At 41.2% G+C, this 26,392-nt stretch overlaps 1 protein-coding gene across 10 annotated transcripts in view; it reads right to left on the reverse strand.

The window, feature by feature from the left end:
- The window catches only part of FBXL13 (F-box and leucine rich repeat protein 13), a 210,131-nt gene that overhangs the window by 124,241 nt on the left and 59,498 nt on the right, over positions 1 to 26,392 (reverse strand). For all 10 annotated transcript variants that reach the window (XR_011438076.1, XR_011438077.1, XR_011438078.1 and 7 more), the window contains 2 exons: positions 3,887 to 3,982; positions 1,614 to 1,746 (listed from right to left, as the gene is read on the reverse strand). Coding sequence is in view for 7 of the 10 variants with exons in the window: in XM_023638836.2 (XP_023494604.2) it covers positions 1,614 to 1,746; positions 3,887 to 3,982 (229 nt within the window). In the remaining 3 variants the exon portion in view is untranslated. The remainder of the gene's footprint in view (positions 1 to 1,613; positions 1,747 to 3,886; positions 3,983 to 26,392) is intronic.

A 26,392-nucleotide genomic window follows, 5' to 3' on the forward strand; every position in this document is an offset into this window, starting at 1 on the left:
TAAACATATATTATTGAAATTATTTCAAAATGTAAAGTATATATAGTATTATTTTCAAAATGTAAAGTATATATAGTATTATTTTGAACATTGTAAAATTGTATACAAACGGTATTAGATTATATATATCATTCTGCCCATCATCCCCCATTAACATCTTCAGATTCATCCATGTTGATATTTACATATGTTTATGGCACTCTTTCTCACTATCTGAAATCAGTATGGATGTATACTTTTTGAAATATATTTTTTCTCTCATTTCCAGAAATATATATGAAAACCAAGAAATGCACCTCAAAGGACGTATAGGTTAATAAAATGGACCAAGTGTGTGTCCCCCCGAAATTCATATGTTGACATCCTAAGGCCCAATGTGATGGTATTAGAGATGGGGCCTTCAAGACATAACTAGGATGGAGCTCTCATGAATAGGATTAGTGCCCTCCTACAAGAGCCCTCAGAGACCTCTTTCTTCCCATCTCTGCCTTGCGAGGATACAATGAGAATACAGCAGTCTGCAACCTGGAAGACGGTTCTCACCAGAACCCGGCCACGCTGGCACCCTGATCTTGGACTGCCAGCCTCTAGAACGGTGAGACATAAGTTTCTGTTGTTTATAAGGCACCCAGGCTATGGAACTTTGTTACAGCAGCCCAAACTGACTAGGACAGTTAAAGGCAAATGTCACAATCAAAGTACAAAGGAGCTTGGAAAAAACTGGAAATAACCTCAATGTCCATCAATAGGAAGAAAACTAAATAAATTATGGTACATCCATAGCATGGAAAATGATTTTAAGCATTTAAAAATAATTTAGTAGGTCTATATGTACTGACATGGAAAGATTTCCAGGACATAAAGAAAACATAAAACAATATGATCCCTTTCATGTTAAAAATTAAAATTGTGTATTTTTAATCACATATATGTAAAAGTGTTTTAGAAAAACAGAAAAGTGATAACATTGAGTGCCTTTAAGTGAATGGGTTTGAGGGAGATAAAGGCAGATTTTTGCTTTATTGTCTATTGTCAGAATTTTTAAAATAAGAATATATTCTTCTTTTTTTTTCTTTTTTCTTTTTTTTTTTTTGAGGAAGATTAGCCCTGAGCTAACTACTGCCAGTCCTCCTCTTTTTGCTGAGGAAGACTGGCCCTGAGCTAAAATCCGTGCCCATCTTCCTCTACTTTATACGTGGGACACCTACCACAGCATGGTGTGCCAAGCGGTGCTATGTCCACACCGGGGATCCGAACCAGCAAACCCCGGGCCGCTGAGAAGCGGAACGTGCAAACTTAACTGCTGCGCCACCGGGCCAGCCCCCAAGAATATGTTCTTATGCCGTATTTTTTGGGTAGATAAATTGATGATGCATAGATAGACAAATGCTAGACCAAAAAAAGTAGTCAATAAGAATGAACAAAACAACCAACCCCCCAGGCATCCAATCCAGTAAGAGCTGACTATACCATAAGCTTTTTAAATGGCTTTAACTGTCATTCTTATGGCCTAAGACCGTAATTGATGTTTCCGTTTTATTTATACGTTTCTTTGTATTTGTTTAATTAAAATACAGGAAAGCAAGACAAACCATCATAATGCACATACTTACTGACAGATCTCAAAGTTTTCTGTCGGAGAGCACATCCTCGAAAATTCAAGCGCAGCACATTCAGACGCCACCTTTGCAGAGTAGACACTATATATTTATCTGTGGCCATGTGCTTTACTGAGGAAAAATCAATCTACAAAGGATAAACAGAAGGCATTAAGAAATACCTTTTGCATGTAAATATTTTTAAAGCACCGAGAACTAAAATTTCTTCACCGCATTGCTCATTTTTGTTTGTTTTCATGGCCATTCCCAGATTTAATTACAAACAGATTGGTTTTTTTTCACGGTCATTCCCAGGCTTAATTACAAACAGATTCCAAATGTCCAGTTCTGATCAATAGCTGAGAGGAGAGGGACCTCACATCCACCCCCCAACAGAGTCAATTGTCTTGGAGTGGCCTGAACGTCCCCCATAATCCCAGGTGAGCCTCGAGGCTGCCCCCCGCCACCTCAGTGTCAATGAACCCACCCCGGGTTCATTATTAATGTGTGCCTGCTGCTTTTTTCATGAGCACAGACTATATGTTGAGTCCTTGACTATGGGAAAGACAGTTTAGAGTGTGTGGTTTATAATGGCCTTTTCACTACTCATAATTTGGAGGAGGTAGTTCTAGAGATAAGGAAAGATGCTGATTGTATGTAAAGTTGAAGAGCACGGAGGTTTATATGAGCTCTGAGAGGCGAGGGCTGGTTGATACAATAATATTGATATCATATATCATAGTACTATCGAGGTCTTTCGGCTAAAAGGCTAAGTTTATAAACATCCAATTTCTCATTGTCTTGAGAACAAAGCTATTCTTTGTGCAAAAATGTTTGTTAAGGTTGTGCCACATTTGAGCACTCACAAATACAGGCCAAAACAATTGGAGATGATGAAGAGCAACATGGAACTGTGGAAAGAGAAACTTGCTGAACATAAAGAAACTTAACGTGCTATCCTGGCTTTCTTCTTCGCCACCATGTGCTTGTATTTTCTCCATCTTTACCTAATGAGGTTTCTGGGCAGAATGCTGGCTTTTTCTGCCAGCCTTCTGCAGGATTTGCCCTGATCTTAATATTGTGCATATTCTTTCTCATCAGACCATTTGGATTCATCTTTTTCTCCTTTACAGGTTTTCCAAAGGAAAAAGTAATATCCCCAGTCTGAGTTAGCTAGGACAGGAGCACATTTTCTTCTTGCCATTGCTGCACCAAGTGAGAGCACAGTACAGCCAAGAACAGAATGGTGCTCTGACAGGATGTAAGATGTTCAGTTGACTTATGGAGCTAGATCCCCTGGTCCCTGGTCAACTCCTCTTAGTTTCTCTGTCTGAGTTTTAGAGTTTCTACAGAATGGCCCCTGCCATCTATTCATAGGTCAGTCCGAGCACGTGGTATCATTGGGCCTCCAATCATTAGCAATTAAGAGGTGGCGAAGTCAGCTATTGATTGGATTTTAGGCGATAGAGAAAATGTTGCCACTGCAACATTGGTTAATGATATAAATGATCACAGTTAAGATTAAAGTAACATCCAAGAAACAGAAAAAAGAAGTCATTGGGGATAATACATGCTTATCTTTTGCTGTTGGCTGAGACCTCTCCCCGGTGTCTCTTTGCAATGAAAAACACAGGCATGTTTTAGGTTACGAGAATAGCACAAAAATAGTTCAATGACAATAGTTGAATAGTATAGGAGCTCAGTGGTACAGAGGTGCCAGCCTAGAAGTCCATAGCAGAAAATGCCTGAGAGTATGTGTGTCTACGTGCATGCAAACACACAAAGACCATCAAACAAGCTTTGTTTATATGTTGAATATTTTAGCCCTGTTTCATGCCCAGTTGTATTTTCCTTTACTCCATATTTTGTGCTGCTTTGTTGTGTTTTTGAACTAATAATAGCAGCTAATATTTATTGAGTGCTGCCTACATGCCAGGCTCTACTGTACGCACTTTTGCATTTTCTCAGTTTATTCCTGCAGCATCTTGAGTCGGGTAACGTTAAGCCTAACTCAGATATAATGTAGCTTTGTTTCAATCCAAGAATTATATCCAATTTATTTCTACCATTTAAATTAGAAAATACTCATCTCTTCAAATAACATTATTGTCTTTTTATCTTGTCCTTCAGGCTTGTGCCTGGATGAAAGAGAAACAAATGCACCTAACTTTTATAGCCTCACGGGAGGAGGAGAGAGGAAGGTCATCCCTACCACATTTGGCTTTATAGCAGTCTGTTTTCCTTTAGGAACCAGAATAAAGATATGGCTTCAGGTAGTGTCTACTTACAGCATTCCACAATGACCTTATTTGTGTCATCAGCAACCAGGAGCGACTAACTTGACCGCATACTACCGTATCTCTTAAACTGAGGTGCGAGAAAATCTAAACACAAAGAAAAGAAATACATGATTTTGAAAAATAGGTGAATTTTGATGTAACTCTTCCACTTACCTTTTTTTGTGTGTTCATAATGATGATGTAATCCACGCATTGTAGGAGCAGGGGTTTAAGTGCTGGAATTTTATCGGAAGATAGGAATTTTACCTCAAGTACTAGAACTTATCTGATGATGCCTTTGATAAAATGGGATCTTTTAAACTGATGGTTGCAGAAGGATGGTGAAGAAGAAAGGCGAGTTTATTTTATTTTCTGAATGAAAGTGGCATTCTGCTAGAAAATGAATGATTTCCCTAAATGGTAACTGGTACATAAAAGGCACTCAATAATTGTTTGCTGAACTGAATTGGATTTTTTTTTAAGTTATAGGGTTCCTGGGAAAGATCAATGAACCAATCTTGGCTTCTATTTCTATTTCTGGTAGACTAGAAAATCTGGAAGTCCTCTTGATACAAAATATCAGTAAATGCTAAAACAAACATTTTTAAAAATATATCTTTTGAAATTTTTTTAAAATTTCAGCTTTATTGATGTATAATTGACATAAAATTGTAAGATATTTAAAGTGTACATCACGGTGATTTGATACACACATACATTGTAAAGGGATTCCCCCATCCAGTTAATTAACACACCTATCCATTCATATTTAGCTTTTATGTGTGTGTGTGTGTCACAACATTTAAGTTCTACTCTTAGCAAATTTCAACATACAACACAGTGTCATCAACTGTAGTCACCATAATTTACATTAGCTCCTCAGCCCTTATTTATATTATAGCCGAAAATTTGCACCCTTTTTCCAACCTCAACCTAGTTTCCGTACTCCACGGCCCCTGGCAACCACTTTTCTACTTTCAAAAACAAACTTTTTTTTTTTTTTAAATATAACCGAGTTTTCAAGAAAGTAAGGAAAACATCCGGGACCTCAATCTTTGTAAACCGAGACTCATGATGAGCTGTTCATGCCACAGTTGCCCAGGATAGAGGAACAGTGGGGATGGCTGCTGCTCTTTTTTTTTTAAAGATTGGCACCTAAGCTAACAACTGTTGCCAATCTTCTTTTTTTTTCCTTCTTCTCCCCAAAGTTCCCTGGCACATAATTGTATATTTTTAGTTGTAGGTCCTTCTGGTTGTGGCATGTGGGATGCTGCCTCAGTGTGGCCTGATGAGCGGTGCCATGTCCGCACCCATGATCTGAACCAGCGAAACCCTGGACCGCCAAAGCAGAGTGCACAAACTTAACCACTCAGCCGCAGGGCCAGCCCCTGGCTGCTGCCTTTCTTAACAAATAGATTCAGATTTTACTGGCCATGCAGGGACAGAAAATGTTGCCAGGCTTGTACAAAGCTGGGAGTCATAACTGAGTCAAAGAGAGAAAAAGCAAGAGAAAGAGAGAGAGAGAAATCTAGGATTATAAAAGGGAGAGATTAAAAAAAAAAAGCAAACAAACAAAAAACTACCTATTGGCAAAAGAAAAACTGAGGTACCTAGCCTGGGATGAAAAAAATTTCCTGAAGAATTCATAACCAGATCAACTATCATGTGGATTGGAATTTGAGTTTCAATCATTGGTGGAATCTATTTTGAATTTATTACCTTTGTAATTGGATTTGAAACACTAGCATGCAAAGAGCTTCCAACTTGGCAGTAACTCTGGGGCATCTGGCAGAAATAACTACCATCTCTCTAAAGAGACGCATCCTCAAACCAGGCCTGATAGGATTCCTATAGATTAAGCCCCAACAAAATGAGCTCTCAATAAAAATTACAAAACACACGGGGGAAAAAAATCCAACAAGTGTCAACCACAGAAAAACAGTAGTTCCATTAACAAAATTTTCAGATAGTGATTATAAGAACATAAAGGTGATAAAGACATAGAAAGAAAAATGGATTCTTGAGAAAAGCTGCTGTCAAAAGAGGACTGAGCAGATTTGTAAAGGAACCAATTAAAATTTATGGGAATAAGAAACATAAGGATTAAAGTTAAAAACTCAATGGATGAGTCAAATACCAGATGACACCCAGCTGAAAAAGAATTAGCAATCTGGAATACGTATTGGAAGAAATTACAGAGGATAAGACAGAGAGAGATAAGGAGACGGAAAATATAAATAGAAAGGTGGTTAAGAGACACATTACAGGGGCTGGCCCCATGGCCAAGTGATTAAGCTCGAGTGCTCTGCTTCAGTGGCCCAGGGTTCACAGGTTTGGATCCTGGGTGACGACCTACACACCGCTCATCAAGCTATGCTGAGGTGGCATCCTAAATAGAGGAACTAGAATGACTTACAACTAGGATACACAACTATGTACTGGGGCTTTGGGGAGAAGAAAAAAAAGAGGAAGATTGGCAACGGATGTTAGCTCAGCTCTCTTCACCAAAAAAAAAAAGCTCCTTTGCAAAAAAAGAGAGAAAAATTACATAACTTGAAAAGGTCCAATATTCTAGATATCTTTATAGAATTTCCAGAAGGAGAGAATGGAGAGAATGAAATCAAAGCAAAATTCAAAAATGCTCTAGAACTGATGAAAAGCAACAGTTCCCAGATTCAAGAAGCCCAAGAAATCTCAAACAGGAAAATCAAAAGACACCATGGTATTGCAGTGAACTTGCAAAAAGCTAAAGCAAAGGAAAGCCTTAAATGCAACCAGAGAGCAATTACCTGCAGAAGAAAGTCATTTAGCAACCACAGAAAGCAGCATTCAGCAGAAAATACTTATCAGTCTCAGATACTACATGCAAGTAAATTGCAACTCAAGGATGAGCATTAAGTAAAGATGCTTTAAGACAAAGATTGAGAGTTTGCCTCCAACAGACCTTTCACATAAGCACTTCTAAAGGACATTGAATCAGAAGAAAGGCTTGAAATTGAAATGGTAATGATGGGCAAAGAAACCAATAAGTATAGGGGTAAAGCCATTAAACTTATAAAAATGTATAATGATGATGACCAACGGGCGGGCGGCGGGGGGGGGGGGGGGGGTGGTACAAAAACAAGGAGGAACACAGACACTAGATAAGAGTAATATTCTAAGACTGGAGAGAGTCATCAGAGTTCAAATGTTCTAAATTCCAGTAATTATACAGGAAGAAAGCATAGATATTAATTTACTTTAGGGTTTATTAAGGTAAATGTGCATGTTAAAAATATTTAAGAGAAAGCACTGACCTAGTAGAAATAGAATGTATACCTTCTAAAACATGAAAATGAGAAAAGGGGGTAGATTTTAAAACACCATATATAGAGACAAGACAGGAGGAAAGAAGCAGCCTTTTTTAAATAGGATAAATAGTATATAAAATAAGATGAGAAAAATGAATCCAAGTATATCTAGCAAAAATAAAGTTCACAAAATTCACCAGTTAGAAGTCAAAGGTCATCCCTAATAATGCTTTGCTTTCATATTCTTCCCTCTGATATTAATCTAGCTATCAACTTTCCTTTTCTTTGTCTTCATCTTGTCCAGTGTCATATTTTAGGTGAATTTTTAAAGCTTATCTGATAAAGAGGGTCACTACACCATAATTAGAAAAATAATTCACTAAAGATAAATAACAATTCTGAATGCATAAGCATCTAATAACATAGCCACAAAGATACAAGGAGAAATTGACAAATCCACAATCATGATGAAAGGTTATATCAAAACTCTCCATTATTGATAAATCAACCTGAGGCAATAAATCTTTCCTGGATTTCTCAGTACTCCTGGAGAAAGCTCTAGTCTCTGGAAACACAGAAATCTGTATAATATTAAAGGTAATGTTTTGTCTTCACTTTATCCACAAACACTGTACTTTTCACATACCGTGGGGATTAAATCTGTAGTCATCTGTCTAGTGAACTTCTCTGATCCAAAAGGATAATAAAACTTCTCTTGTCTCCCCAAGAAGGTCAAATGGTTATAGTCGGGTGTAGTGCCCTAGGTCAAGCTCCCAAGGTGCCAGGAAGATCCCTAATATTTTACATTTCAAGGACACATATGTCCCAGGACCTTTGAGACATCTCTAGGTCATAAAAGCTGTAGACACTGGGGCTTATCTGGCTCTTGGACAGATGTACACTCATGCGTCGCTTAATGACGGAGATACTTTCTGAGAAATCGGTCATTAGGCGATTTTGTCGTTGTGCAAACATCACAGTGTGTACTTACACAAACGTAGAGGGTGGAGTCTATTACACACCTAGGCTCTATGGTCTATGGTCCAGCGCATTGCTCCTAGGCTACAAGGCTGGACAGCATGTTACCGTACTGAATACTGTAGGCAATTGTAGCACAATGTAAGTATCTGTGTATCTAAACATATCTAAACATAGAAAATGCACAGTAAAAATACGGTATAAAAGATAAAAAATGGTGCACCTGTTTGGGGCACTTACTATGAATGGAGCCTGCAGGACTGGACGTTGCTCTGGGTGAGTCAGTGAGTGAGTGGAGAGTGAGTGTGAAGGCTAGGACATCACTGTCCACTGCTGTAGTCTTTAAAAACACTGCACACTTAGGCTACACTAAGTTTACTTTTTCAAAAAGATCTTTCTTCAATAATACATTCACCTTAGCTTCTATAACTTTTTTACTTTATAAACTTTAATTTTTTAAAAGTTTTGACTCTTTTGTCATAACACAAATTAAAACACACATTGGTACAGCTGTACAAAAATATTTTCTTTATATCCTTATTCTATAAGTTTTCTATTTTTAAAATTTTTATTCTTTTTTTACTCTTTAAACTTTCTTGTTAAAAACAAAGACACAAGCACACACATTAGCGTAGGCCTACACAGGGTCAGGATCATCAATATCACTGTCGTCCATCTCCACATCTTGTCCCGCTGGAAGGTCTTCAGGACCAATAACATGCATGGAGCTGTCATCTCCCATGACAATGCCCCTTCTGGAACACCTCCTGAAGGACCTGCCTGAGGCTCTTCTTGAGATGTCACTTTTTTCAGAAATATGTTCATGGTGGTTTGCTTGGTTATTTTTTTTTCATCATACATTTGCTTGTAAGCATATGCCCATGAACACTCCTCTCTATTAATGAAAATTTTTCAGCGTTGGAGCCCACGTTTTCAAGCTTTTTAAGGAGCTTGTTGAGGTCCGCCAACTAGACGTTTCACTGTGAATTTTCTTGGAGGTTCTTCTTCTTTTCCTTCTCCTGCAGTTTCCTTTCCTCTTGCATCTTCTTCAGCTGTGTTCCTGTTCCAGGTCCAACAATTCCTCATCAGTAAGTTCCTAAGGAACCACCTCTAGGAGCTCCTCAGTGTCATCCTCACCCACACCCAGGCTAAAGTTGTTTGCCACCTCAGGCACAGCCTTAGTTGGTTTTCACAATCTCCTCATCCTTGGCAAACCCTCTGAAGTCATGGACGAACCTCTTGAGTATCTTCTTCCAGATGCCATTCATACACTCCTTGGTGACATCATCCCAAGCCCAAGGAAGGTTCTTGATGCAATCACGATGTGGTAATCCTTCCAGAATCGCATCAGTGTCTTCTCAGTATCTTCCTCAGTTGCAGTAATAGCCTGGGCAAAGGTCCTCCTCTGGTCGTAGGCCTTAAAAGCAGCTCTTACTCCTTGATCCATTGGTTGGATCAAAGAGGTAGTGTTTGGAGGGAGAAACACTGCTTTGATATTGGGATGAAGATCACCAATGAAAGGAAGATGTCCAGGAGCATTATCAACAATAAACAAAATCTTGACAGGTATGCTATTCTCCAAAGAGTACTTCTCCATTTCTCTGGCATAGTAATTCAGGAGGGCATCTGGGAAGAGGAGCTGGGTCATCCACGACTTCTTCTTGCTCCTCTAGTACACTGGCAATGTGTGCTTACTGATATGCTTGAAGGCCCTGGGGTTCCCCCGTTGCCAGGTCACAAAGGGTTTCAATTTGTAGCCTGCAACATTACCCCCCAGCAAGGCTTTATCCTGTCTTTAAAAGCCTTGAAACCTGGCATTGACTTGGCCTCCTGATGGATGAAAGTCCTTTCAGGCATCCATTTCCAGAATCGAGAGGTTACATCCATATTAAATATTTGCTCTGGCAAGAAATTTTCCTCTACAATCAGCTTATCTAGAGTTTCCAAAAATCCTTCAGCTGCCTTCATGTCAGCACTCGCAGACTCACCACCCACTTTCACATTATGTAATGAATAACGACTCTTGAATCATTTAAACCACCCAGAGCCAGCAGTAAACTCAACATCATAGTTGAGTGAACCCTTTTCTTTCAACATCATAAACTTTTTGCTTTTGCCCTGATTGTCATGGTGCTGAGAGGGATACGCTTGTGTAGCTGGTCCTCAATCCAGGTCATTAGAAGTTTCTCCATGTCTGACATTGGCCTTTCTCGAATTTTTGTTGGTCTCATTGCCGTCAATGAAGCAGATCCTTTGACAGTTTCCATCACTTCATTCTTGTTCCTCAAGACCATAGCTATGGTGGAATGGGACATGCCTGACTGGCAAGCGATAACCATCACCGATTTTCCACTTTCACAGTCCTTAATCACTTTTAATTTCATTTCTAGGTCAATCACTTGATGTGACCTCTTACTGGCAACATTAGCAGTGGACTTTGTACGCCGAGGGGCCATGATGAACAAAACAACAGAAGATTAAATCAAGCATAGGAGAAAACGATGCAATCAAGAGACACAGTAAACACGAGATTTATGAGGCTAGTGCTGGCATAACCCAACATACTCTTACAGTAAACTTTATTTTTTTATAAATAGAAAGATTACACTCTAAAATAATGATAAAAAGTATAGTATAGTAAATACATAAACAAGTAATATAGTCGTTTATTGTCATTATCTAGTCATTATGTACTGTATATAATCGTATGTGTTATATTTTTATATGACTGACAGAGCAGTGGGTTTTTTTGCACCAGAATCCCCCAAAACACATGAGTAATGCCTCGTGCTGATGTTATGGTGGTTATGATATCACGAGACGATAGGAATTTTTCAGCTCCACTTTAATCTTACGGGACCACAGTCATATACGCAGTCCGTTGTTGACTGAAACATCATCATGCAGCACATGACTGTATTTACAAGAGATCCTGCCTCCCTCTTTTATTTATAAGGACCCTTGTGATTAGATTGGACCTACCTAGATAATCAAGGATAATCTCACCATGTCAAGACCTTTAACTTAATCACATCTGTAAAGACTCTTTTGCCATGTAAGGTAACATATTCACAGGTTCTGAGGAATAGGATACGGATATCTTTGGGGGGCTATTATTCTGCCTATCACACTGTATAAACACCGAACTTAAGAGAGCAGTTACTTTTGAGGGAGGGAAGAGAATGCAGCCAGGGAGGCATGGATTGTATTTGTTAGGCTTTATTTCTTAAGCTGGGTGGTGATTACACAAGTGTCATTTTGTTTTATTTCTTGGCACGCCTAAAATACTATATTTTAATAACCTCGCTCTTGAATATAATACCTAGAAACAAATTTGACTAAGAAAGTGTACACTGAAAACTACAATGCATTACTGAAAGAAATTAAAGAAGACCTAAATAAATGGAAAGACATCTCATATTTGTAGAGTGGAAGACATAATAACAATAACAATAAAAGGAACTGAATCGGAATTTGATGTCTGCCCGTGAATAAACACTAAACAAACACAGGCCCAGAGAGTTTTACAAGAGTATTCTATCAAAGGTCCAAGGAATAGATAATACTGACAAGAAAAATATGAAGATGTCAATTCTACCCAAAGTGATCTACAGGTTTAACACAGTCCCTATCAGAATTCCAATGGTTCTTTTTTTCAGGAATGGAAAAGCCAATCCTCAAATTCACATAGAACTTGAAGAAGCCCCAAACAGCTAAAACAATTTTGAAAAAGAAGAGCGAGATTGGAGAACTTAGATTTCCCAATTTCAAAACTTACTACAAAGCTACAATAATCAAAACAGTGTGGTACTGGTATAAGGATAGACACATAGACGAATGTAATAGACTTGAAAGTCCAGAAATAAACCTATATGTCTATGATCAATTGATTTTTGACAAGGATGCCAAGACCATCTAATGGGGCGAAAACAGTCTCTTCAAGAAATGGTGCTAGGTCAACTGGATATTCAAATGCAAAAGAATGAAGTTGGACCTCTACCTCACACCATATACAAAATTAACTCAAAATGGATTAACAACTGAATTGTAAGAGCTAAAAACTATAAAACTCTCAGAAGAAAACAGAGGGGTAAATCTTCATGACCTTGAGTTTGGCAATGGATCCTTAGGTATGACACCAAAAGCATGAACAACAAAGGCAAAAATAAATTAGACTCCATCAAAATTTAAAACTTTTGTGCACAAAGGACTTTATCAAGAAAGTAAAAACTTTACCTTTTGTCTGTATGTCCTGCAAAGGGTAAAAAATATGCCAACAATTTAGTCAGTCATTGAAGTGGTCAAGAAGCATTGGAAAGGTATTGTGGTAGATCAGATGGCCCGAAAACTGTATGTGTACAGTTTTGTACATGTACCACACTTGTGTATAGTGTTTTTTAAGAAAGAAGAAGTATTATGACAGGGCCTACGGCCAGAGGTAAAAACAACCCAGGAAAGAGAATTAGCAGCACAGAATAGCAGCAGAAGTGCACGGCCAAATTTCTGAGCGCGTAAGAGATACGAGAACAAGTGACTTGTGTAAAACAACTTAGAGAAAGAGGTGGGCAGGAAGCAAAGCCCTAAGGGCAGCGAACGGTAATAGAGCTAGTGAAGACATCAAGTCACTGAAGAGAGCATCTTTAAGGCCCCCCAACACACAGGACGTGGACAGGAGAACTAAGAGCACAGCTGCCCAGGGCGGACTCTGTTGGCTGCGCTTTAGTCTAGAGTCACCACAGCTCATTGGAAGTTCCTGTCAGTTTTCTGAGGCTGCCATAACAAAGCACCATAGACTGGGTAGCTTAAACAGAAAGTATTCTCTCACAGTTCTGGAGGCTGGAAGTCTGAAATCACAGTGTCAGCAGGGCCATGCTCCTGCCGAAGGCCCCAGGCGAGGCTCCTTCCTTGCCTCCTCCTAGCTTCTGGTGGTTGCCAGCATTCCCTGGCATTCCCTGGTTTGTAGCTACATCACTTCCAGACTTTGCCTCTGTCATCACATGGCCTTTTCCCTTCCTATGTGTATCTGTGTACCTGAATCTCCCTCTTTTTTCTCTTCTGAAGATGCCAGTCATTAGGTTTGGCCACTCACTCCCTCCATCGCAATCCAGTGTGACCTCATCTTAGCTAATTACATCTAAAGTCATGTACCACATAACTATGTTTCGGTCAATGATGGACCACATATCCGACAGTGGTCCCATAAGATTAGTACCATGTAGCCTAGGTGTGTAGTAGTCTGTACCATCTAGCTTTGTGAAAGTACACTCTGTGATGTTCGCACAATGACGGCATTGCCTAACAAACAATACATTTCTCAGAACATGTCCTCGTCGTTAAGCAACGCATAACTTTATTTTCAAATAAAGGTTCTGGGTTCTGAGGTTCTGGTTGGACATGAATTTTGAGGGGATACTATTCAAATCATTACAGTTACCTAACTCCTCTGTGTCTGTTTCCTTATCTGCAAAATGGGGGTCTGATGAGATAATTTCTCAAGGCCTCTTCCATACCGAAAATTCTGTGGTTACTTTTGTGATTCACGGCCAGATAGTTAAAACTAGACTCCTAATTGTATAGCATACTTTCATCTGAAAGGTATGCTTGCATTCTTGTCTACATAGTAGAGAAGAAAGAGGCTATTAGAAAAAGACCATATAATGCCTTCTCCAATATATGGGGAGTTATTAATTTATTCTCTAGTTCACTTAACACTTACTGCTAAGCACCTACTCTATGACAGTCATAACTCACTCATTCCATAGAACATTGCCCAGAAATATTTAAAAGGCAGGTGTTTAACATCTCTGTGTGGAATAAACTTTTACCAAGAATTTAAGTGCAATTACCATGAACCAACGCTTTCTACCAGGGAGTCATGCCATTGTTGTATAATACATATTGAGAGTTTTAAAATGTTCCTATGTACTTATACTTGAAAAAACCAGAGAATAATTCCACAGGGAACACGGGCTGTTGCCAACATGGAAACCTGGAAAGAACATCAGGGCAGCTGAGTGTGGACTTCTAATTCAATTCCATAGGTAATTACGGCATGGTTATTCTGTGCAAGACATTCTAACCCAAAAAACAGACAAGATGTGACACAGAAGAAAAGGGGGAAGTTTTAAGAGAACCATATAGCACTGAAACTGTATATAAGTCTGAAGTATGAGGCCATTCAATACGTACCAGTACCCGCCTCGTGCTGCAGGTATCAGGATCTTTAGGAGAAGGAAGAGCATCTCGCGGACCATGAACAGTGATGGTGTGAACAAGGGGAATGACAGCCCCTATCATGAGGGAAATGGAGGGGTGCAACAAAGAGGACAAAAGATGAGAGAAGAACCTTGCACCCCCAGTAGGGAAGGAACAAAAGAAAAAGAATTCACAAGAGCAAGGAAGGCTGCTCTGCCTCTAAATTGTTGAAATGAGTCCTGGTGGGATGCGATCCCAGTTAAGGAATGCAGAGCAGCTGCGAGAAGAGTCTGCCTAGAGTCTGCGACTTGTCAGGCCTCCTTCCACTCCTCGCTCCTCCTGACCCACGTGGAATTGGACGACACTCTTGAAAGAGACCAGGGCTAGATTTTGGGATGGAGAGACTGTGAGATGCTGACAATCAGCTGAAACACCAGCAGCACTGCAGATATGTTCTTTTTCACCTCAAATGACAGAACTAGGATCCCCGGGAGGAAATCAACAGCAGATGGATTTCACCTCTGTGTAAGGAAAGACCTCCAGGCTAGTCTCTTCTAGCACAAAGAGATTTTGTAATCTTCTGCTCTCCAAAACAAGCAAGTTCCAAGAGGGAAGAATTTCCAGTGTTCATGGTGAGGACTAAATATCTTCTCTAACCCCGTGTTAGATTGGTGTTGGGGTCTCAGCACATGTATTCCACACATGAGCAGGGAAAAGGATCAAAGAAGAGCTAAGATGGATTGCACTGCCTAGGCAGGGGGCCTGTTCACTGACTATGACAGAACATCGGGTGTGGTACCCATAGGATACTGACTTGGGGTGGAGAAGCCTGTTGGAAGAGATGAACTTTAAGTTCCTTCTAGCACGAAGATCCTATGATTCTAAGAGTTTGCAATTCTTTCCTCTCCAAGACAAGCCAGCTCTCAAAGAAAAGAACTTCGTGAGAATTAAATCTATTCTCCTGCTTATTCGTTAGATTGCCTCGACACTAATGCATTTCATGTGGGAGTTCTTGCTATAAGCACAGTGGAAACCAAACAAAAATAAATCCAGACACTATTGGCACTGGAGAAAACACAGTTACAGTATAAATCTTCTAAACTAGACACAGTTTATGCCTCACAGAATTATGTGACAGTGCGCACCATCAAATAACAGTAGAGATGCCTCCTTAGCAACTACACAGCCCTTAGTTTACAAAATGCTTTTACACGCATACTGCCCGGGTCATTCTGCAAGAACCAAGTACTAAAGTTGCTCAGTCAAGCTGAAGAAGGGGTTCCCATCAGGTTAAGATGTCTTTATTTCTCGAGGCTTGCAAAACAAGAAAAAGCAGAAATGAGGAAAACGTCCCTGTGAAAGGCTGGTCTTCATTAAGCTAAAGCAGGTTCCTCCCACCGGTACCTCTATCCAGTGACTGAGTTGGTAAGTCTGTTCGTAAGTTCTTTAACCAAGAGTCCATACCTCAAAGTTGGAGATATGGAGAAGATCCTTTCTCTTGATGGGAAATAAAATTAAATTAAAAGTTCAATTTTGGTCCATTTTATATCATGCGTCAAAGCCTAGATCACAACCTTCAGGTAGGCCGGGTGCTCTGTCCAGGAACAAAAGAACGATGGCGGCTGGGAAAACATGGATCCCTTCCTCTTGCTAAAGCTGTGAGGAGGGGCTAACAAAGTAGGCATCTGCAAGGAATGTGGGTAACAGCGTCTCCCGGCGGAGGGTGTCAGAGCCCAAGCAAAGTGAGGAGAATGCCACTTAGAAGGGCTGCCCAGGGCAGATGTCGCAGCTTCAATGGGGGAGGCAGGCATCCAATGGGGATGGGGGATGGGGAAGTGTGGGCGAGGGTCATGGGGTGGAATGTGGGGGCCCCAGCAGCATGGAGAGGAGGTCTGGCACAGGGCTTAGAGCCCAAGGGCATGAGAAAGTGGTCTAGTCAAGAAGCGGGGACCCCAGGGGAGATAAGGCAGGTGGTCACACTGCGGGGTGGAGGGGAAGCTTGGTGGGGTGAGGAGCATGTCTACTGATGGTATGAGGGACTGGCCTGTATGGAACATCAGAACCCAAAGGGCATAAGGCGGGTATTTGCAAATGAAAGGTGGCCATGGCAATGAGGGATTGGTAGCTATGGGGAGCAGAGGGATAGATCAAATAAGTAAAAATATTAGGAAACTGGGAGCCAGGTTTCTTTTTTTTTTTTAGATTGGCACCTGAGCTAACATCTGTTGCCAATCTTCTTTTTTTTTCTTCTTCTCCCCAAAGCCCCCCAGTACATAGTTGTATATTCTAATTGTAGGTCCTTCCAGTTGTGCTATGTGAGATGCTGCCTCAGCATGACCTGATGAGTGGTGCTAGGTCCGCGCCCAGGATTCGAACCAGTGAAACCCTGGGCCACCAAAGTGGAGCATGTGAACTTAACCACTCATCCACAGGGCTGGCCCCAGGTTTCTCACTCTCAGTAAAATGAATCGTGTGGTGTTAGATTGGAATTGGGGTTGGGAATTCATGGTTTTAATATACACCACTAGATAGATAGATGAGGCTAGGAGTGGGAAAACTCTCCCCTGAAGCTTATAGCGAGTGGATTCCTGAACCAAATCAAAGGTTCGGTTAGCAAGGAAGAGTGGAGGGACAGACATCTTGCCATCCACCACCCAATGGAGCATCAAATTAGGGAACAAATGCCCCCGGCTCCAGGATGCTTTCACCAACTCTTTGGTTTCCTGGGTCTTACCCACTAGCCTACGGTACTCCTAGATTCCTGCTAGACCAGGGGTCAGCACACTTTTTCTGAAAATGGCTGGATAGCAAATATTTCAGACTTTGTGGACGAAGAGGCAATGTCCTCAACTCTTTGAGCAACTGTTCATCAAAAAGTAAATGGCCATTTGTTTAAAACATTTTTTTACAGTTTACCTTTGAAAATGTAGAAACTTTTTTTTTTTTTTTGGGTGAGGAAGATTGGCCCTGAGCTAACATCTGTGCCCATCTTCCTCTATTTTTGTATGTGGGACACAACCACAGAATGGCTTGATGAGTGGTGTAGGTCCATGCCCAGGATCTGAACCCACGAGCCTGGGCCGCTGAAGCAGAGCATGCCAAACTTAACCACTATGCCACTGGCCCTGCCCCTATAAAAACTATCCTTAATTCAAAGTCCATACAAAAACAGGTGGGAGGCCATAGTTTGCCAACCCTGCTGTAGACCACCCCATCCCCAGCACTTCCACAATGGGCCCAGTTTGGCGGCTCTTCTGGGACTAACCTGCCAGATCTATGGTGTCCACAAGATTCTTAACCTAACTTGCTTCTTGTCATCCTGGTGCTGAGGGCGACCTAGATTCTGAAACACTCATTTCATTAGAACAAACAGAGCCAAATTTAGGGACAAAAAATTAAAATTCCCCAAAGATCTTTTTGGCAATACTGCATTTGCCCCAAAAGGGCCAGTTTTCACAATTCCCAGAGATTAAAAATAGAGTTCTGTTGCAATGTGAACATATTTAAATCTTCACTAGTAACTTAGGTCAGTGTTAGGCAGCTCGGACATAAGTGTTTTTAAACGCTAGAATCAACCTCTTGGGTCCATCCCACCATTGACGGTCTACCAGTGGGAGTGTTCCGTGTTGGTTTAGCATCGGTTAGTCACGTAATATTGGTAGGCTCATTCACAAACATTATAGCTCACATCAACTCTGTCCCCATTATACAAATCAGGAAACTGAAGATCAGAGAGATTAAACTACACCCTGTAGGTTACACAGCGTCTCAGTCAGCTCAGGCTGCTATGAGAAAATACCACAGACTGGGTGCTTAAACACAGAAAGTTATTCCTCACAGTTCTGGAGGCCAGGTCCAAGATCAAGGTACTGGCTGACGTGGTTCTTGGTCCGGGCTCTCTCCCTAGCTTGCAAATGGTTACTTTCTTGTTGTGTCCCCATGTGGCAGAGACAGGAGGCTCTGGTTTCTCTCCTCTTCTTCTAAGGGCACTGATCCCACTGTGGGGGCTCCACCCTCATGACCTCATCTCAACCTAATTACCTCCCCAAGGCCCCACTTCCTAACACCATCTCATTGAGAGTTAACGCTTCAACATGCGAATTTGTGCAGGAGAAAACACTCCGTCCACGACACACAGTTCTCCAGAGCTGGGATTCCTACTCTGGTGTTCCACACTTAGGATTCGTTCTTCCCTGCACAATTTCCACTGAAACTTTGCCCCATTCTAGAATAGTAGATTCTTTGCACCTGACTGCCATCCTGCTTAGAACAGAATGAGTTGGGCTGGCCCCGTGGCGAAGTAGTTAAGTTCACGTGCTCCGCTTCGGCAGCCCGGGGTTTTGCTGGTTCAGATCCTGGGTGCGGATGTGGCACTGCTCATCAAGCCATGCTGAGGCTGCATCCCACATGCCACAACTAGAAGGACCCATAACTAGAAGATACAACTATGTACTGGGGGACTGGGGAGAAAAAGAAGAAAAAAAATGATTGGCAACAGATGTTAGCTCAGGTGCCAATCTTTGAAAAAAACTAGAAAAAAACCAATAGAATGAGTTTATTTATAAAATACTTTTCAGCAAAAAATTCAGTCCTTACCATATAAACTCTATGTTGAACATTTTCCCAAATGTCCCTAATTATTGGTCATTTTCCAATCATAAACCACTTGACAGTATGTAATAGTGATTTTCCTCACTTTTGCTGACACATTCTCCTTAGAGAGAGTCATGTCGAAATTCTGCAAACATCCATTACTTGAAGACAAAATTTTTTCAAAAGTAACCCTCAGTTGTTTAATGAAGTCATTCTCTTCACCCAAAACCAAAATGGAACTTTGACCAGTAGAAGGTCAAAAGTTTTCTGTTCCTTGTTTAAACTAACCATTCCTTTTCGCACAACATCTAATGTCAAAAAATATAACAACACTTTCACATGCAAACACTTAGAGGAAAATTTAACCACATCCCATTAGAAATAGAACTCTCAAGGGTAAAACACTTAATTGAAACATCTGCTTCCATAGCTAACTTTCATGTTCTATTTAAACAATCTTTAAAAATTTTAAATATTAATACAACACCTGGACTATTCTTAGCAATCATCTCGTTCTGCTCGCCCAAAGTAGGACATTCTATAGAAGTCATTTTTGTTTTTTAACGCAGTATTTCTGATGCATAAAACAGAAGATATTCTAAAAATTTAACTAACGTACATTTCTTCTCATGTAAAGAGAATCTAAGGAAAAAATAATAAATTAAGCATCTGTTTTTCACTATGTATTTTTCTTCTATTTCTCCCTAATTTAAACCTATTCTCAAAAATATATATACGTATGCTTTGGAGAAGACAGTATCCTAAAAAATATTCTACTGTGTTTCCGAAATGCCATTAAAAGCCAAAATACTGTTGTGCATATAATAAGTTCCATGGGTCTGACCCATGGTGGTTACAGCCCAGCATTCAAGCTTTGGATCCCAGGGGCATATAGACCAATGTTTCCATAAGTGTTACTTAAAATATTAAAAATATTTTGCAGGAAAAAAATGATAGTGTGGCCAAATAAGTTTGGGAAATTCTGATCAAAACAAAGTAAAATATTATGAAACATTTAAGTATTAAAGAAAGCATGAAATTAATAACAAGCACATATCCAATAATCAGATTTAACATATATTACCCCTTTAGAAACTAAAGTCAAGAACTTTTCATTAGGACTTTCTTTTATCCCCAGGAAGAAAGTGACATTAACCATTTATTGTGGACCTCATTTTTTTTTTTAATGGAAATTCTCTATTCTCCCAGCTTACAAGATGCCACATTACTCATCCTGGTTTTTCCCTGATTCTCCACTCCTGTTTCTCTGTTCCCTCCATTTGTTCCTGTATTAATCCAAAGAGAAACAATAGGAGATATATAGATGTATATTTATATATATTTACTACAGAGATTTTTTTGTTTTCCTTTGCTTTTTTACTATAAGGAATTGGCTCCCATAATTATGGATGTTAAGAAATCCGAGATCTGTGGTCAGCAAGCTGGAGACCCAAGAAAGCCACGAGTGTTGTTCCAGCGTGACTCTGAGAACCAAGAATGGCGATGGTGTGAGTTCCAGTGCCAGTCTGAGTCAGAAGGCAGGAGAAGATCAACGTCCTAGCTCAAAGGCAGGCAGGTCCAGACAGAATTCCTTCCTACTCAGCCTTTTATTCTATTCAGGCCTTCAAGGGATTGAATGATGCCCACACTGGAGGCGACCCTCCGCTTTACTCAGTCTAATTCAAAAGTTAATCTCCTCCACAGCCTCCCAGACACACCCAGAAATAACGTGTCACCAAATATCTGGGCACCCCATGTGCCATTTAAGTTGACGCATAAAATTAACCACAGCAGTCCCCAGCTGGCTCCCATGCCTTTTCACAAATCATGGGTATTCCCCAAGACGCACACTTTGGCACCAGCAAATTTTTAAAAACTATCTCTCTCAAAGAGTTTGTTCACTCTTAGGGCTTAGGTGATGTTTTACTTATTGCAACTACCTAATCAAATATTTTAACGCTGGACTTTCAATGAGAAGGGAAAAAATGTTGTGCGAAGGCAGAAAGGGGATTTATATTTATCGCGCACTTTTTCCATGCTAGGCACCTCGTTTTAATCCTTGGAAGAACCCTGTTATGTGCCTATTATTATCCTAGTTTAAAGATGGAAGGACTCGGGGCTGGCCCCATGGCCGAGTGGTTAAGTTCGCGCTCTCCGCTGCAAGCGGCCCAGTGTTTGGTTGGTTCGAATCCTGGGCATGGACATGGCACTGCTCATCAAGCCACGCTGAGGCAGCGTCCCACATGCCACAACTAGAAGGACCCACAACGAAGAATATACAACTATGTACTGGGGGGCTTTGGGGAGAAAAAGGAAAAAATAAAATCTTTGGAAAAAAAAAAAAAAGATGGAAGGACCCAACTCCACATCATTCTCCAGCTCTACCTGGATTAAGGTTGCTACATAAAATACAGGATGCCTAATTAGGTTAGAATTTTACATAAACAACAAAAAAATTTTTAGCATAACTATGCACCACCTATTATGTAGTACAAACTTACACTAAAAAAGAGAGGAAATCCATCGGAAATTCAAATGTAACTGGGCACCCTGTATTTTTATTTGCTAACTCTGGCAACCCTCACCTGGATTGGGGTCCTGCATTGCTTGTGCTGGTCCTGCCGCTCTCTTAGCCTGAAGACAGACCCTTCATGCCTGCCTGATCACCTGCCAGTCACCAAGGCCACCACATGTGGACAGCTTCCATGCCCCCATCACTGTGCTCTATTGACCTGCGAGACTCTCATCAAGTTGGAAATCTTCCATCCTCACTACCTGGCCTGGTTGTAGCCCTTTGGCCAAATCCTCTGAAGACCACTCCCTACCCCAAGCAGGTATGGGACAGTCTGCCCCTCACTCCATCCAGGACTTGCTCCTAGTGGGGTGTCCCACCAGCATACGAACCACCCCCACTTCCCATACAATACGAGATCTTGTGGGAAGGAGGAGAATGTGGATAGATAACTGACAAAAAGCAAACCCAGAGAGGCAAGTCCCAGCTCAGGGCAGCAGAGCAAGCCCCAGAAAGGAGGGGTAGACGGGATTTTTGTTGAACATTTTTTCGACATGGATAAGACTGCAAGCATCATGTTTATCAAATCAGGGAATTCCACTGGGCTGGACGACATAGCTAACTCACCAAATATTGGAATAAAAACCAAAATCAACAAGATGAAATTGAACAGGAATAACAAAAACCGCTACATTTAGGTTGAGAATAACAGTGACGTAATGCAGAACTGTGGGCCAGCAGTTCAGATGAAGGAGACTCAGCCATTTGGTTCAACGCAAGTTCAAGGATAGCATGTAGAAGGGGAAAAAAACAAGACTTAAATCCAAACAAACACTATCTCAATTCCTGATTTCACCACTAAATTGTTGGGACCGAAGTCTGTGTCTCCTCAATGTAAAACGGGTACAACACCAAACTCTTTAAATTGTGAGGACTGAGAAGACAGCACACACTGAGCATGTCATAGCACTTGGAGTATAATCTACTGAAACATTCATTTTTGTTTTGTTCTCTTTACTGTAGGAGGCCAGGAAAAAATGGGAAGACAAGGTTTGTGTGCTAATATTTCAGTCCTTTAATGGCATTTATATGGCAGGGCCAAAAGCAGAAGTTGCCAACCACCAGAAGCCAAATACACCCCCCAAAACACCTAGCCTTAGACAGAGGAACTGCATCATTCAGTGGGGGTGGAGGGGTTCCTGAGGCTTAGGGAAAGAATGGGGGCCACGGCAACACCTGTGCTACATTCCCACGCACACTCTCCTAAGAGGTGACAGGCCCCCTACTGAGTGGTGTCGGAAGCCCACAGTACTGACCACTAGAAGCCTGCCTGGAGCTCCATGATGAAGATCCCTGTGCCCAGGCTGGGCTCAGAAACTGTGGAGCCTCCTGCCTTCAAGGGACTGAGTCAACTCAGTCAGGAAGCACAGGTGTGGTGGCCAATGTGGGCTCAAGTCCAGGGCTCTTCTTGGGTGTTTCGGCTGTGAGAGACCTCAAAGACTCTTGCACAAGCAAGGAGCTGGGGCCAGGGGCGATTAGGATTAAATTTCACGATTGAGATTGAATTTGCTGGTTGCCAAATGGGTGGGAACATGTAGCAGATTGACCTACGTAGGAGTATAAATAAATGTGACATTTATTTTCATCCAGATATTAGGGAGTCTAATTCACACTCTCAACAGAGTTGAAAGGGCTTGTTCAGTCGGAGGGTCGAGCCAAACCCAACCATACCACTGTGATTTAACCCACTTTGCCAAGCACCATTTCTTTCATTTGTAAAAAAAAAACAAAAAATAATGCCTAATCCACAAAGCTTTTGGGAGAATTACATGAGATAACTAGCATAGTTCTCAGTGTAGTATGGTTGCATTACATACAAATTTGAATTCTGTGGATTTAAAGTAGTGCAATAAAAATATAAGCCCCATTATATGGCAAAATTTGAAATAATGTGAATCCTATTTTATATTTATTCCTATGTGGAAATGTATCTTGAATGGGTATTATTTGCTAATCACTAGTTGAATGTGGAGAATAAATAAAAGGAGAAGTCTAGCATGACTCCCAGGGTTCTAACTGGGTGACAAGTATTTACCAAGAAAGGTCAGGAATATGGAGGGGTAGGGAGAAGTTTTGTAAGAGTAGTGGAAAAGTGATGTCTTTAAGTTGGACATGCTAGGTGGTAGATGCGGTGGAACATTCAGGTGGAGTGGAGTTACTCAGCAGGAATTGCTGTTAACGACCTGAGTCTCAGAAGAGAAAGCTGGCTGGAGACATAAAGATTTGGGAGTCACGAGTAAACAGCATATAACCTAGAGCATGTATTTGAAATCGCCCAGAGATTGAGGCTGGAGTGAGAAGAACAGAGAAGCAATGATATAGCCCTTACAAACACCATCACACCAGAAGAGAATGGGAACACACTGTCCCTAAAGGAATCTGAAAAGGAATGATCAGGGGTGGCCCCATGGCCGAGTGGTTAAAGTTCCTCATGCTCCACTTCAGTGGCCTGGGTTCACAGGTTCAGATCCCAAGTGCAGGCCTACATCACTCATCAAGCCATGCTGTGGTGGCAACCCACGTAGAAAATGGAGGAAGACTGGCACAGATGTTAGCTCAGGGCTAATTTTCCTCAAGAAATAAAAGAAGAAGATTGGCAACTGATGTTAGCTCAGGGTGAATCTTTCCCAAGCAAAAAAAAAAAAAAAAAAAAAAAGGAATGATCAGAGAGATGGACAGAAAACCAAGAGGGAATGTTGTCACTGAGGCTGAGTTTAGAGAGAAATTTAATACAAAAGAAGTTGTCATCCATGTCAGATCACAGGAAAGGTCAATAAAGTCATAAAATTTCCATTAGCTGTTGAAGGTCAATGGTGAGCCTTGCTAGAACAACTTCAGTGGAAAAGTGGGTGCACAGATGGGTTACAGGAATGTCCATTTCAAGGGAGGTGATCCTTGCACTGGATGCTGCACTAGGTGCATCCTGTGTGGAATACTTGTTCTAACTTGAGGCACTGGTGAGTGTGAAGTACTGATCAGGGGAGGAAGCCACGGCATAGGAGAAGCAGATAGGCATCCAGATTAGGTACTGGAAATTTAAGATAAATTAGAAAATTCAGGAAAAACCAAACAGATAAGCCATATAGTAAGGAAACGAGAAAGACAAAACAAAGGGGCAGAGGCAGAAATGTAGAGTGATTAACATTCTTTTAACCACAAGAATGACAGTTTCCAGGAACACAGTGGGAATCAGACCCTGTGGGGTTAAGGGCCTCAGTACAGTGCATTCTCCGCTCCCTGTTGCGCTGGCAAAGACAGCCTTCTTGATGCAGACAGCAGCATGAGGAAATCCTCAAGCTAGGAAGGAAACCATAACTGGTGCAGAGTCTTAAACGATCTGGGAATCTCTGTCTGGGAGAGTGAGCTTTCCATGTGAAAGGATTAACTTGAACCAGGGTGCTCAACATACACAGGGGTGCTGCTTCCCCCACTGATTCTCATCCGACTGGGCGTTGAGTAATAAATCGAGTGAGTGAATATTCACAGTGACTTCTGTAGTTTTCTCTCACATCGCTACTTGAAGGGAAACCTCAGGACCAGGATAAGGAGGGAGCTGAGTACAAGGATATGAAGTGATCCAGGCAACCTACTACCTGGAGAGCTCCCGTCCCCTTAAGAGGGTTGAGCCCACTCAGAGTGGGGAAGAAAACATGATCCAACTCACTCTATGAGGGACCTATAAATAGAAAATTCTTAAAGATGGAGACCAAGATTGTGGTGGGAGTGGGCATGGGGAGCGTTGAGACTAGAAACTGTCACACAAGAATAAATAGTCAACGGAACCAGGAATTTATAACCACAAAAGGACTAGAAAATAAAATTATACCTATGTTTAAATAATTGACAAATTTAGTCTTATTCCTTGTGGATGCAGCAGAAGGAATCAGAGACAAAAGGTAGTGGGGAAGCTGCTTTTTCTGCTGTGATATAAGAAACAACTCTTTAATTATCTAATCCTTCCCAAAACGGAACAGAATACATCCCAAAGTCAAGAGGCTCTCCAGCACAGAAAGCATTAGACCAGGGGCTGGATAACAATACTGTTAATAGAGATACATCATTCTCTCGGCCTCACACTTCCATATAGAGACACTTCGGGAATACTCCAGGCCTCTCTCTTCACCTCTCATGCTTCCCCCGGAGAAGAGAAGGGACATACATGACAGGGGAGTTTGAGAGAAAGAACCAGGCATGCACCTCAGCTCCAGTCTCACTCCACCCTGCCCCGCCCTCAATGCAAGATGCATGCATCCTGGCTGCTCTTGGTAGCCAAGGGAGGTCGGCAGCTGTCCAGCTGTGCAGTGACTGAGGGTGAGTCTATCTGATTCAGGGCTCAAGTGCTAGCAAGCCTCCTTGGGCAACGAGCTTACGTCAGTCTCCTATCAGCTGTGTCAGACAATATTTTGATCTCCATCTGTCTACTTCCCAACTGGTTCCAAATTCGGACAAGGAAAAGGGAGCTATTATATTGCCCCTAAAAGGCCCAAGAATATCAGTGAAGAATATTGTCCTGGGAAAAAGATTGGACCACATAACTCTGAAATCGTTCTATATATAGGATTCTGTGACTTTATGACTTTTCAGATACTTCTAGGACCTTCTAACTTAATGTCTCATTGACATTTCAAATTCAATGAATCTGAAATTAAATTTCTCTTCCCTTCAAACCAGCTCACTCTCCCAACATTCCTGCCCATCAAAGGTACAACTAGCCTCACATGCATTGAGATTTAAAAGGGTGAAGTACCCCAATGGTAGGGAAGTTGAAAACATCCCTATCATGATTGCAAATCAATAGTGACATCATTGAGTGGTGGTCAAAAGCCTGACTGTGCTGGCCAAGATCTAGTGAGAGTGTAGAGAAAAGAGAAGGCCAAGGTCAACATC

The sequence above is a fragment of the Equus caballus genome, chromosome 4, assembly GCF_041296265.1.
Source record: "Equus caballus isolate H_3958 breed thoroughbred chromosome 4, TB-T2T, whole genome shotgun sequence".
NCBI classification, from domain to species: Eukaryota; Metazoa; Chordata; class Mammalia; order Perissodactyla; family Equidae; genus Equus; species Equus caballus.